Source organism: Coffea eugenioides, chromosome 8, assembly GCF_003713205.1.
Source record: "Coffea eugenioides isolate CCC68of chromosome 8, Ceug_1.0, whole genome shotgun sequence".
NCBI lineage: Eukaryota > Viridiplantae > Streptophyta > Magnoliopsida > Gentianales > Rubiaceae > Coffea > Coffea eugenioides.
In genome coordinates this window covers 4,445,616-4,459,228 of record NC_040042.1, presented here as the reverse complement: position 1 = coordinate 4,459,228, position 13,613 = coordinate 4,445,616, and the positions used below count along the sequence as shown (strand labels likewise).

Below are 13,613 nucleotides of genomic sequence, written 5' to 3'. Positions count from 1 at the left end.
AAATGTAAATGCATATGTTTAGGATGTAAATTAATTTGAAAATAATGTAAATTTAATTCATCTTTTATGAGTCTTACGTACAATGTTAAAATCGATGTACAGCTCGTAATCTAAATCATACAATTTTTTCTTGACCAATTAAGACAGTGAAATGTTCAGGTATGATTGCAGAAGCAGCCGTTCCTGTCCCAAATTCGAGAAATCATGACACTTTTTTTTTAATGACAAATTTCAAATATGGATAGGAATGCCAGTCCCAAATTTTTTTCTTGACCCTTTTCTCCCGAGCTGGTACCATCTTCCAGCCTCGTCAGTTCCTTGTATTTGGATGCAATTTACGTATTATCCTACCAACTCCCATGCAACCAATAGCTTTATGGCACAAAAATATTCTATTTACCTGATTAGTAATAATTTACAGTAGAAGCAGAATTTCACCGAATTTCCGTAGTGCTTGACCTCCGCTAAAGTTATCTCAAGGTTCTTTATGCCGCTCTAATCAACACTCTTGACATCAGCGCTCCCATTTTGTCAATAGATCGAAGGCAGTGGTTAGGAAGATTGGTGAGATTTGCTGAAGTTCATCCGAGTTCCTTACCTGATTTGCTTGAAAATGGTAAGTCCACAACCATCATTAACCTATAAGTGAAAGTAATTAGCTTAAGAGAATGGATTAGATTAATCAAACCTGGTCTAACACTTCTTGGTTAAAAGTTTGATGAAAAGATCTAGGTTGGGAACACCCAATAGCCATCCCCTAACCAAAGTAAATTAAGAATGAAAGAAGAAGAAATTTATCTAGCTAATGGTGGCTCTTCAAATTTGTTAAGGGAATAAATAAATGTTGGGCTCTGGGAGAGCCAAACTCGGGAAGAATTTAACCATGAGTTATAATGGGAACCACAACCATGGGTTTGACACCACATCCAACCCAAAACCTTAAGGCATTGGGTCTATGGATCATTCCCACTTATATGTTCCTCATTCTACTCATCTCTTTCCGATGTGGGATATTGATTCACACTTGATATCCCAACAATCTCCCTTTCCGATGTGGGATATTGATTCACACTTGATATCCCAACAATAAAGAAAGATATTCTATACAGTAGAAAATACTATGTAAGAAAACATATATTTTTACTCAAACATAATTTAGTTCCATGGTTTTAAATGATGATCATGTTTATCCATGCTTTAAATTAGAGGTTTAAAGGGTAGGGTAATATGAAGTGAATTTTTAAAGATCAAGTGTACAATACAATGTCGATTTTATTCAATAGTTATAGTGATCTAGACTAATACTTAGAATAATTAATTGAGGGTAAGTACATATTTGAATTTTGAATCAGTTGTTTAAACAATTGAAGACCTAAATAGTTTCTGATTTGTAAGTAATGTTAGAATATTTTTGTGTGGCCTACATTACCACGGTACAGCATTCTTAATGTATAAGTGAATATATTTTTTCAGTTATTAAAAGTATAAATAGTTATGTAGATACCTATGAATAAGCAATTAAAAATGAAAGAAAAGAAAAAGCAACTACAGACTTCAAAAATAGATAAATAATTAGAGGAAATTATGACACCTATTTCAGTTCTATTTGTAATAATAGTCTTATAGAGTTTGAATTTATCTATAACTCTAAACTCCAGAAGGGGTTTGAACTCTAATATAGTAATATGTACGGACTCTTGCTTCTCCGTTCTTTCATCTAATCTACGTTTGTATGTCTATCTAGGGTTTTAAATGAGGCGAGTCGAGTTTTGGTCAAATTGAGTTGAGTCTTGACTCAATTTTATCAAGTTAGAACTTAGAACTTGAAATCAAGCTCAAGAGCTTTTAATATAAAATTGGAGCTCAAGTTCGATCTCAAATTCGAGCCTAGTCGTACTTGAACTTGAGCTTAAAAATAATTATTTTATTTTTTAAAAATGAATAAAATATTTATTTTCCTTAATAAATAATAAAAATATTAGGAATATATTTGTAATTTTACTATTAAAATAATATATATGCATGCATACATATATATTTATATTTAGGGTAAACAACAAAAAAGCTCCCTGTGGTATAGCTATCATACAAAAAAACCCCCTCTGGTTTCATATCATACACGTCGATACCCCATGGTTTGAATTATTGTGAAAATTCGACGGAAATCGTTAAAACAGACGGAGCTGAGTGAAAAGATGAAAATACCCTTTTGATATAAGCGACAATTGCAGAAGTAATTTTGCTCTTCATTCTGTCAAAACCAACGAAGAGAGAGAGAAAGAAATAAAAAACCCTAGAGAGAAGATGGAGCAGCCTCTTTTGTAGCCAAATTTCAGCAAAAATTTCGATTGTTATTTCAATCAAATATCAAGATCGACAGATAATACGAGGAAGTGAAGATCTGCGGTGAAAAATCGAAGAAAAAGCAGCCCTTTTGTAGCCAATTGCAGCCCCTTCTGTAGCCAATTTTCAGCAAAAAATTTGATTCTTATTTCAATCAAATATCAAGATCGACGGAAAATAGGAGGAAGTGAAGATTTGCGGTGAAAAATCGAAGAAAAATGGGTTAGTATATCATCTCTCATCTATTTCCATTCGGGTTTTAGGGTATGATGTGGAAGCGAAAATGTTATTTACTGATTTCAGATTAAATTGGGAGGCCATTATTTAACAAAGATAATATTTTTGATGTATTTACATAATGAAGATGAAGATTGTTCATGTATGCCCAGCAAACCTAGCTGCATAGATAGACAGTTTAAGCGTCCCTTTCAAATTGCTAAAGTTTTGATAATTATTGAAAGCTTAAAAAGGGATAACTTTATAGAAGAGGTCCCTCGTTTACTAGCTTTGGTTCCAATTCCTCAATTGTTTGGCAAAGATAAGGCTACGCGTTTCATGTCCTAATCTGGTCACCCCTTCTTTTTGGTCAGACTCAATTCTTGAGTCTGACAGTCCGTGTTTTTGGCTTAAATTTATACTATCAATGTGTAGTATTACTTCTATTGATCAATTACTACTGTTAAATGCCATGACTAGTCAAGCACGACAGCTTCTGTAATCTGTAATTATCTTAATATGGCTTATATGGAGACATGTTGTGGTTCAATGTGGTCCCCAATCCCACCTACAATGAATTGTTTGTTCTGGTTGTGTTATGTTAGTTTTTTGTGTAGTTGTCAAAGACAAATTACTAATATCTGATGTCATTTATTGCTTATCATACTGCAGCAGAGGAGAAATCCGAGGGCAAAGTTGACATACACATGTATTTTGGTGGAAGATTTAGAGAAAAGCCAAGGCTCCACTACACAGGAACCCATATGGCTATTTTCAAAGATAGAATCGAAAATCAGTTATCGATAGTGAGTCTGTGTAGAATGTTTAAAAAGGTAGATGAAGGAGCAACTAGAGTAACTCTTTGGTTGTGTCCCAGATGTGGATTTAGAAGGTGGTCTACACCCAATTAGAGACAATAATGATATTGAATTAATGAACCAGTGCTACTGGAACTTGCCTAAGGAAAGGCTAATTTATGCTTGCAGTGGGGATGAGCCATTTGAAAAGGAGCCAGAAGATGGTGGGGTCAGTGATGGAATAAAAAATGAAGGCCATGATACGGGTGCATGTGAAGATGGTGGGGTCACTAACACTACGGGGACAGGTGCATGTGAAGATGATGAAGAGCCAGAATGGTTAAAAGATGGGTTGGAAACAATAGAAGATGAAGACATCTTTAGCCCAAAGAAAGATGCTGTTGGAGACAGCAACTACAACAAAAAAGGTGGGGCAGGGGCAGATGGAGACATAAAAAAAGGTGATGGCACTAGTGCTTCTTCAAAATTGCCAGTGCATGTATTCTCATTTGCTGGAAAGTCAGATGAAAAAAGTTCTCCTAAAAGGGGTTCTGTGAGAAAGAAAAGGGCCAGTAAAAATTCACAATATAGAGGGTCTGATGTGATTCAGCAAATTACACCACCTGTTTCAGAGCAAAGACCATCAGAAGTTGAAGATGTAAGCATTGAAAAGGGACCTGTTTCATCTCAGAAGCTATCAAAAGATGAAGCTATAAACATTGAAAAACCACCTGCAACATTTAGAGAATCAGATTTGAGAGAAGAAGACGAAAGGGTAGGGAATGCTGAGGTGACTGAAGAGGATTGGCAAGAACCTGTGGTTCCGGATGAAGAGTTGCTAGACAAATTTAGATCTGGTAGTGGAGAAGAAGATGACTGCCTTGACTTTAATCCTGAAGTTGAGTTTAGGAAGCCACACTTTGAGCTGAAAGTGGGGCAAAAGTTTACTAATTTTAGAGTGTTTAGATCTGTGTTGTGTGAATGGCTAGTAAGAGAGGGTTATGAAGTTACTTGGGTGAAAAACTACTCCAAGAAAATTATTGCCAACTGTGCAAAAGGTTGTAGTTGGAGGATTCAGGCAACACCAATTCAAGATGAATCAACCTTCCAAATAAAGTCACTGAAGGGTGAGCATGTGTGTGCTCGAGAATATCAAAATAAGCATGCAACAGCCACATATCTGAGCAGCAAATATCAAGATAAGATCAGGGATAATCCAAAAATTGAGTTGATGGGGTTGAAGAATGACATCAGAAGAGATTTAATGATCAATGTGTCAATTGCTAAGGTTGGTAGAGCTAAGCGTAAGGCAAAGGATATGATGCTTGGCACGGACATGGAGCAGTATCAAAAACTCTGGAGTTATGCCGCCACCGTCCGAGACACAAATGCTGGAAGTACTATAAAAATTCAGATTGACAAACACCTGATGGTTCAACAGGTATATTTCAAAGGTTATATTATTGCTTGCATGCCTGCAAGCAGGGTTTCCTTGATGGTTGTAGACCAATAATTGGTCTAGATGGCTGTTTTCTTAAGACAGCATTTGGTGGGCAATTATTGTCAGCACTTGGCAGAGATGGCAACGATAACATGGTGCCAATAGCAATTGCAGTGGTAGAGGTAGAGCGGTATGACTCCTGGAAATGGTTTTTGGAGTTGCTAATGGCTGATTTGGGCATGGGAAGAGATAACATTCCTTAGACCTTTATCTCAGATAAACAGAAAGGGCTTGTGCATGCCGTCAATGAAGTGTTTCCAGATTCAGAACATAGATTTTGTTTGAGGCATATGTACCAGAATTTTAACCAAAGGTTCAAAGGAAAAGAAATGAAAGACATGTTTTGGGCTGCTGCAAGTGTTGGCAATGAAAAGGAATGGAAAGTGGCAAGGATTGAACTAGAAAAGGCAAACAAAGAAGCTGCTGACTGGTTGAGCAGAATTCCACCAACTCTTTGGAGTAGATCACATTTTACAGGATGTAGTAAATGTGACATTCTGGTAAACAATCTAAATGAGTCATTCAACAACTACATATTAGAAGCAAGAGAGTTACCTACCATTGGGATGCTTGAATGGATAAGGAGAAGATTGATGCAGAGAATTCGAACAAAGAGATCTGGAATGCAAAAGTTTCAAGGAGAAATCTGTCCTAATATAGCAGAAAAGATTGACAAGAATCAGAGGTTGAGTAGGACATTTGTTGCGACCTGGGACGGGGGTCACAAGTATGAGGTTGACTGTGGTGTGAGAAAATGTGTAGTAGTAGACTTGAAAAACTAGACATGTACCTGTGGGTATTTTCAATTAACAGGTTATCCTTGTGCCCATGCATGTACTGCGATAAAAGTGTGTAGATTACCTATAAAAAATTATGTGCATACTTGCTACACTAGAGCTGAATATCTGAAAACATATGCACATACTATCACACCTGTTCCAAGTGATATTTATTTGATAACTTGCGAAGAAGAGGCCATAAACCCCCATGTGGTTAGGAGAATGCCTGGTAGACCGAAGAAACTACGCCGAAGAGCGCAAGATGAGCCTAAGAAGGGTCAAGTATCAACTAGAAAGGGTCTTGTGGTACATTGCAAGAGATGTTTTCAGCCACGGCATAACTCACGGACGTGCAAGAATTCCATTCACCCTAACTCCAAATTTTATAAGGTAATTTTCCTTATACGCTTAAATGTCATTGTTATAGCATCTGTATGTTTTAACAATGTTAAATGGCATTTATAGGCACCTGAAGCAAGCGCAGCTGAATTCATTCAATCACAACCAATTGCTGAGTCGTCCACTCAACAACAGCCAATTAGTGAAGGAGCTAATGGTACTCGAAGTACTACAAAGAATGGAGGTAACAGGGCTGATGGCACCACTGCAACAGTAAAAAGAGCCAGAGCTCCAACTGTTACTGATGTCCTGCGGAAGTTAAGGCCAAAGAGATCAAAAGCCAAAGAAGGCTTAATTACCTGCCAGAATAGTGGCCTAGTCGTAGTTAGAATAGCTTTTGGAATATTTGTAGTTGCTGAATGAAACTGAACATTTGGTGAATCTATGTTCTGGGAATAGATTTTGGGTTGAAGTTCTTGGCAACCACCAGATTAATGTTATGTGATATGGGTGATGTGATGTTGTAGTTGCTGAATGAATCTATAACATTTGTTGTATATCTCTTCTGGGAACAGATTCTGTGAACAGATTTTGGTGTCTGTTATGTGAAATGGCAGTTACATTCATTTTTTGTCTTCTTTTTCGGTCAACTATATAAGTTATAGTTGCTGAATGAATCTGGAAACATTTGTTGTACATCTCTTCTGTGAACAGATTTTGGTGTCTGCTATGTGAAATGGCAACTACATTTATTTTTTGCTTCTTTTTCTGTCAACTATGTAAGTTGTAGTTGCTGAATGAATCTGGAAATTGGTAAGATGATAGCATCCCACAATTCTACGAGCCGATATTTCTTTGCAAATTTCAAGAATTGTGTAGTTTTTCAATTGGGAAGCGGTAAAATTGGTAAGATGATTTGTAGTTAGAACTTTGAATTGAACTTTTGGTCTAACACTGACCATTATTCGGTTGGTAGACATCAAACAAAACACCACAGGGAAAGATAACATAACACAAAACGCAAAACTCCAACTAGTACTTGCTGCAATTCTGTTCATTTTCAAGACACTTGCTCAAATGCAGATTACCAAACAAAACTCCAAATTGCTTATTTCGTTCATTTTTGGGGGTTTTCAAAATGCAAATTGCCAGAACAAAACTCCAATATACAGATTACCAATTTCATTCCTTTTCACTGCAACAAAATGCCAAAACATCAACAGCAGCCTACCAACTAGCAATTCGATAGATGAAGAACTACATCATCAACAATAGCCTACCATTATCTTATCTGGTAGACATCAACAACAATAAAATAGAAAAAATAGCTACCATAACACAACCTCCAACTAGCAATTTCAAGTTCTTCATTTCATTGTCCAAATTTTCCAGTTTTGAGAGCACGCCACCCAAATATGAATTTTCTTGAACATGCTGGCTCACTACGGGGACAGGTGCATCTCGATCTGGCTCGTCTCTGTAGATTGGACTATACCATGAAAAGAACCGATATTCATCTTTTTCACACACAAAATACAACATTCCTTTCGATGGCTTTTCCGACTCAACAATCTTTAGCTTCACATTCCTTCCACAAATACATATCTTATACTGGTATCGCAGACCTCTAGCTCCGTTTCCGCCGCTGGTTGTTCGAGAGCTTGAGGAAGACGTCGATTCTCCACTTTCCTGCAATTCCTTTGCTGGCTTGCAACCTCTGCTTGACTGATTACTCTCGATGTATGGAAATCGTTCAATTTTGGCTGAAGCCGAGCATATCAGCTGAAAGAATTAAAGTCAATGAAGGTCGAGCCTTCAATTTTGATGTCTCCCACTTTTTATTAAAGTCACTGAAGGGTAACGAAGGCATATCAGCTGAAAGTTTGTGGTAGAAATCTCTTGTCCGCAAGAAACACGCGCATTTCCAGTGCGTTTAAGTCAAACGTGATACATTTGACGATTTCCGTCGAATTTTCACAATAATTCAAAGCATGGGGTATCGACGTGTATGATATGAAACCAGAGGGAATTTTTTGTATGATAGCTATACCACAGGGGGCTTTTTTGTTATTTATTTATATTTATATATACACAAACACACATGTATATATACTTGCAAGCTAATGAATCGAGTTTCTCTATGCTCAGCTTGAGTTTGATAGCTCAACTTAATTGGTTTGAACTTGATTCGATCTCAATGTTAATTGAATTCAAGTTGACTTTTGGCCGGGTCGGCTCGTGAACACTTGCAAGTCATTGGATTCATTTGTAGCCCAACATTTACCCATCACTCACACAAATATAATAGATACATGGAGAGGAAAAAACCAAAAAATGCCTATGCATTTTTCTTGGTCTTAGTACTAAACAATGCAAAAAGAAAAAAGAAAAAAGTGAGCGTTCAATTAAGTAAATTGATATAGTTATTGAGGATATATCACCTTTACGTTATGTATGATTCTTGATCTTATAATTTAAGGATGCCGGCAGAGTTATCTTCATGTTCATTTCACTAATAAGGAACTCATTAGCTAATTTCATATTTGCTATAATGTTTCTAACTATTTGTGATTAATTGAGTTGTTTATGTTTTATTGAGGTTTTTCACTATTGTTTTCTATTATAGAACGAAAAGAGTTTTGATGGATTTAAGCACATCAAGGTGAATTAACTGCTACATTACTCTATGAATAATACATAAATCTTAAGGTGTACGTTTAAGCATATCTATTGATGAATGCATTAGCACCAAAAAAATTTTGGAAACATATTAGTTTGTTCCATGGAGTTTTACTATCATTGATTAAATAATTGAATGAGCAAGTGTAAAATAGTGCATCATGTTTGCTCTTGTATGGTATCGCAAGACATCGTACAGGACTAATATTCCGACGATCAAATAGATATAATAGTTACTGTCTATTTCTTCCTTATTAGGATTGTTTACATTAACTTGTTGAGATTCTGATACATGAAATGAAATATGGATATCAAAATTGATATATGACCAACTATATAGTAAGCACGGCACAGCATTTGATGGTAGATTGACAATGATCCTAGACGATATATTTTGCTTAAAGTCATTGTTTCGAATGTGCTTTTTTTGCTTAGATAGGAATGATAATAGTATTACTAATGCTAATGTTAGCTCATATGCCTTTGGCATTTGGTTGGATGAGGAAGCTTCTTTTTCTCTGTGTTCTTGAACACAAGTTATATGGGTCAACAAGCAGTTGCTCGAATTGTAAAGTTACCTTTTAGATCAATGCAAGTCTTCTAGCGTCTCGGAAAAAAAAAAAAAAAGACCAACTATATAGGATAATTACAATACTTGGTGAAAAACAGAAAAAGGCCGACCGAATAAAGTATATGGAATAGAAGCTTCTTGCTAAGATGGACAGCTGCCTCATGATAATTATTGTGGCCATTCTACTCTGTTATATATTCTATATTATCACGATTTATGTGGTTATTTGTCCAAATAAGAGAATGTTATAATATTTTTGTGCAGCCTAAATGAGCAAATACAATAATCCTAATGTGTGAATTAAGAAATTCTATCAGTAATTATAAGAAATTCTACCACTTGTGTGGTAGTACAGGTGAAATGGACAAATATTGTTAAGTGCATAATGGAAAAGGCAATCCGACACTCAAGTTACATGGCCCAGAATATGATGAACAAGAGGGAATTTTACAGGCAGCACCTAGATAGTTAATGCTTAAACTTGAGTTACTGTCTTTCTCACATAGATATCGTTTTAACAAATCTTATCTATAACGAAGATTTTGTTATTAACGAAGTCAATGAAGCGAAGATTTTTCTATCCTCAACCAATACATAAAGGAAAATTTATCTTATTACCAACTATAGATGCATTCAGGCTTAAATATTCACGAAGTTTAAGACTGTCCTGAATGAAGAACAACTCTGCAGTAATCACTTTCTATAAGGAACCGAATCTATATTCACGAACAATGATATACACGTAGTAGTCAGGTGTATTTTTACATAGGCAGACACACCTCATGGTGCCATAGAAGAGCATTATCATCCATGGTGGCATGATGCTGCAACAAATTTGGAGATGACTCCATAAATAAGTAGGATTTTCACGAGATTTTGGCTCCTCTGAGCCAAAGTTAATAGGGGAATAATTCTCGACCACCCTGCCTGGTGGTTCTGCTCCCGACCAAGTTCCCAACAGCCAAACGGAAGCAGGAGAAGACTTTATCTAACATGCATAATTTGTATTACCACTTGGTGGTATGTTTATTTACTCTGAAACCTTCAGTTGCAAGACGGGGAAGAAAACTCATCCCAAAATGTCTTTCCAGAACGAACTGCTGGCTTCATCATCCACGAGACTTTCCAAAGCATCGAAGACATTGGACTGTTCAGGTGCTTCTGCGGGTATGGAAGTGTGCATGAAGCTTTCAAGTGGGTTCACAACGGAGCTTTCAGGGGTTACTGAAAATAATGATGGAAGAGAATATTCTGACTTATACACGTTGCTGGGGACTTTAACGTTGTCATCACGAATGGGACCTGGAATCATTTCACCATCTGAGCATTGCAAAGAATGTGAAGTGGAAGTCTGTTGTTGATTCAGTAGTGGAGAAATATTGCAGAAATTTGCAGTCATGGACTGTGCTTGTAAGGGATCAACAGTGAAGTCGGTGTTTGCCCCATTGAAAATCCAGTTAAGTTGGATAAGATCTGCCAAGTTGGTGTTTCCCTGAACATATGGAAGAGGATTTGGATTTATAGCTTGCATCATGTTTTGGAGGAGTTGGAACTTGATCAAGTCATTAGCACTTGCTTGAAAGTTAAGAGCAGTATCCAAAGGACTGATGACATTGTACAGATTCGAAACTGATGAGAGCTGAGTCTGAGAAAGATTAAGGAGATTAAAATCAGGAATTGGCTTGTGAGTTGTCGGGTCAATGCCCTTCCTTAGCAGCTTCTTCTTCAAATGCGTGTTCCAAAAATTCTTGATTTCATTGTCAGTTCGTCTAGGAAGGTGAGCTGCAATTCTTGACCACCTAAACCACATGTTAAATATCAAGGTTAAGCCCAATATTCCTAATTGTTCCACAAGGAACACGAAATTTGACTGTCAAAGTTTTTCATCGTTGATAAAAATAAAATGACAAAAGGTAAAAGAAGATATTTACTTGTTTCCCAGTTGTTTATGGAGGGCTGTGATGGTCGCTTCCTCTTCAGCTGAGAAGCCTCCTCTCTTGATACCAGGCCTCAGGTAATTGGTCCATCTTAGCCTGCAACTCTTGCCGCACCTATTTAAGCCTGCTTGCTTGGGAAGAGTCTGCCAGTTTCCCTGGCCATGCTTTTCAATATATTCAATCAATTTTTTGTCTTCCTCAATCGACCATGGCCCCTTCTTTACACCATTTTCTGGGGACCTCGCCATCCTGCAAGGATGAAGGACACGAACAATACAAAAAACAGGAGATATATTGATCCAATGTATTGGTAAACTGGGACAGATCACAGGTATATATATATGATGTAAAGAGCGATAACATAATCTTTTATGATGGAATTCTCATTGAGAAGGTCAAAATCTTTTTCTCAGTTATTTTAAGTGTTGCTTCCAAACTGAAGGAAAAACCAGAAAAAGTCGTCTAGCAACCCTCTTGTTTCTTGTTTGTTTTTGAAGTCCTCTACAGAAGGAAGAGCTAGGCTTCTCGTAACCAATTGCATATAGAAATTAAAATAAGGTTTAGGTAATGACAGTATCGCTTTCATTGTGTGGACAGAACTTTCTCAACAGTTCATTCGAACACGTATGTATGTTGAAAGCTGTCCATCAGGACTTTTACTTCTACCTTTTTCTACCTTTTCCACCAAGTTTGATGGACAATTCTTGTTAGTACGACCAAGAAATAGCAAGTCAATAGTGAAATTATTTGAGTAAATAGTACTTTCCTTCTAATTGCTTCTTGTTTGTTGTTATATGTTCGGTCAAGCAAAGTGATCCAGTAATTGTGAACTACTGCAAAATTTCACTTATGCTAAATGGAACCTCTTTCTTTTTATTTTTTACTTGGGCCACTTTTGTTAATTTGCTTCAGTTAATGTCATGTCCAATCTTACCACTCCAAGGGTATCTTGGTTTATTTTTCAAAAATAAAAATCAATAGACATTTAGAAGTTAAATGAATGAAATTACCAAAATATTTGAAATAGTTTGATGACCGTGGTTCAATTAACCTTTTCATTGATTGCTTTATTAATGTATCCTCCACAAATTTGTCATACTGAAAATAATCTCATTTTCATTTCAGATAGTAGAGAGTTTATGCATGTATATATTCATTTCGATTCTAGATAGTTTTCTGAAGAATCCGTGCATGCATTATACATAAAAAAAAATTACCCTTCAGAAAAAAAAATCCATAAAATTACCCTTTAGATAATTTTCCAGCTTATACATGCTCCAGTGAGGCATTGTTTGGATTGTATTTTTCTGAATTTTTTGTAGAAAAATTACTGTAGTGATTTGATATATATGAGATAAAAACGTGATTGAAAAATGTGTCCGCGGAAAACGTAACAAATTTTCTTTGAAAACTTACAATCCAAAGACACATTCTTGTAACAAGTCTTCGGTGCCCCCCTTAGGTTACCTCTTAGGTCTTCTTAACTTTAACCCTCAGTCAAATTTAATTAGTTGGGTGTGTGTGTCTTATTTCGTTTTCGAGAAAGAAACAACCATTCAGGTGGTGCGTTCTCCTGGGGGGAGGGGAAAGGGGCATCCTTCCCACATCGCTAGGATGTGAATTACTTAACCTGGGCTTAAGGTCCACAGGTTTGCCTTCCTGTCACCAATTGGCTGGATAGGTAAGCTTTGTGGTCCCCCTTAGGTTACCTCTTAGGTCTTCTTAGCTTTAACCCTCAGTCAAATTTAATTAGTTGGGTGTGTGTGTCTTATTTCGTCTTCGAGAAAAAAAAAGTAACAAGTCTTCGGTGCACGGAAGTTGCGTACTACTTTTACATCGGTTCTATCGATTTAGACGACCAAAGAAAAGAAGATTGGAAATTTGTCTAGACCACAAGAGAAGAAATAAGACTTTGCCTTTTGCCTAGAGGGCCATTTGTCTTGTGTGCTTTTCAATTGTACTTGCCTAGTGCTGACTTCCAAGGCAACACTAGAATTATTATCTGGTTATTACACCTAAGTTACTTGCTTAATACGTTTTAGCGAACATGTATTGTTGCTTTTACCTTAGTGCCACCTTAAAAATCTTGGGCCCTTCTTGGATTGCGAGTTTTTGTAAAAAAAAAAAGAAAAATTTCTCAATATATTTTTCAATCATCTTTTTACCTTGTATACATCACGATATTATAGTATATTTTTTTAAAAAAAATTTTAGAAAACTTACCATCTAAATGGGCTTTTGGTTTTTGAGATTATTTTCGAGTGCCTTTTTGCCAAATCAATTCTAGGTTTTGTCTAAGCTAAGCACATGTATCATAGCTCAAAAAGTTGGTATAGTTTGTAGCTCACCATGTTGGTATTGATTAAATTTTAGAGAAGTGGCCATAAATGTGTTATTTTTTTTTCTTTTATTTTTTTCTTCAGTTTATCAAGCATCTAGAAAGAAAGAAGA

At 36.3% G+C, this 13,613-nt stretch overlaps 1 protein-coding gene across 1 annotated transcript; it reads right to left on the bottom strand.

Moving 5' to 3' along the window:
• Positions 1 to 10,294: 10,294 nt before the first annotated feature.
• On the bottom strand, positions 10,295 to 11,410 carry LOC113780021 (transcription factor MYB41-like). Its single transcript, XM_027325842.1, has 2 exons — positions 11,157 to 11,410; positions 10,295 to 11,024 (listed from the first exon to the last, which is right to left on the bottom strand). The coding sequence occupies exons 1-2, from the start codon at positions 11,408 to 11,410 to the stop codon at positions 10,295 to 10,297; spliced, it is 984 nt and encodes a 327-aa protein (XP_027181643.1).
• Between the last annotated feature and the right edge of the window lie 2,203 nt (positions 11,411 to 13,613).

Coding starts and splice junctions, on each gene's coding strand:
- LOC113780021 (XM_027325842.1), bottom strand. CDS start 11,410: ATGGCGAGGTCCCCAGAAAATGGTGTAAAGAAGGGGCCATGGTCGATT. Junction 11,025..11,156: donor CATAAACAACTGGGAAACAA/GTAAATATCTTC, acceptor CATGTGGTTTAG/GTGGTCAAGAATTGCAGCTC.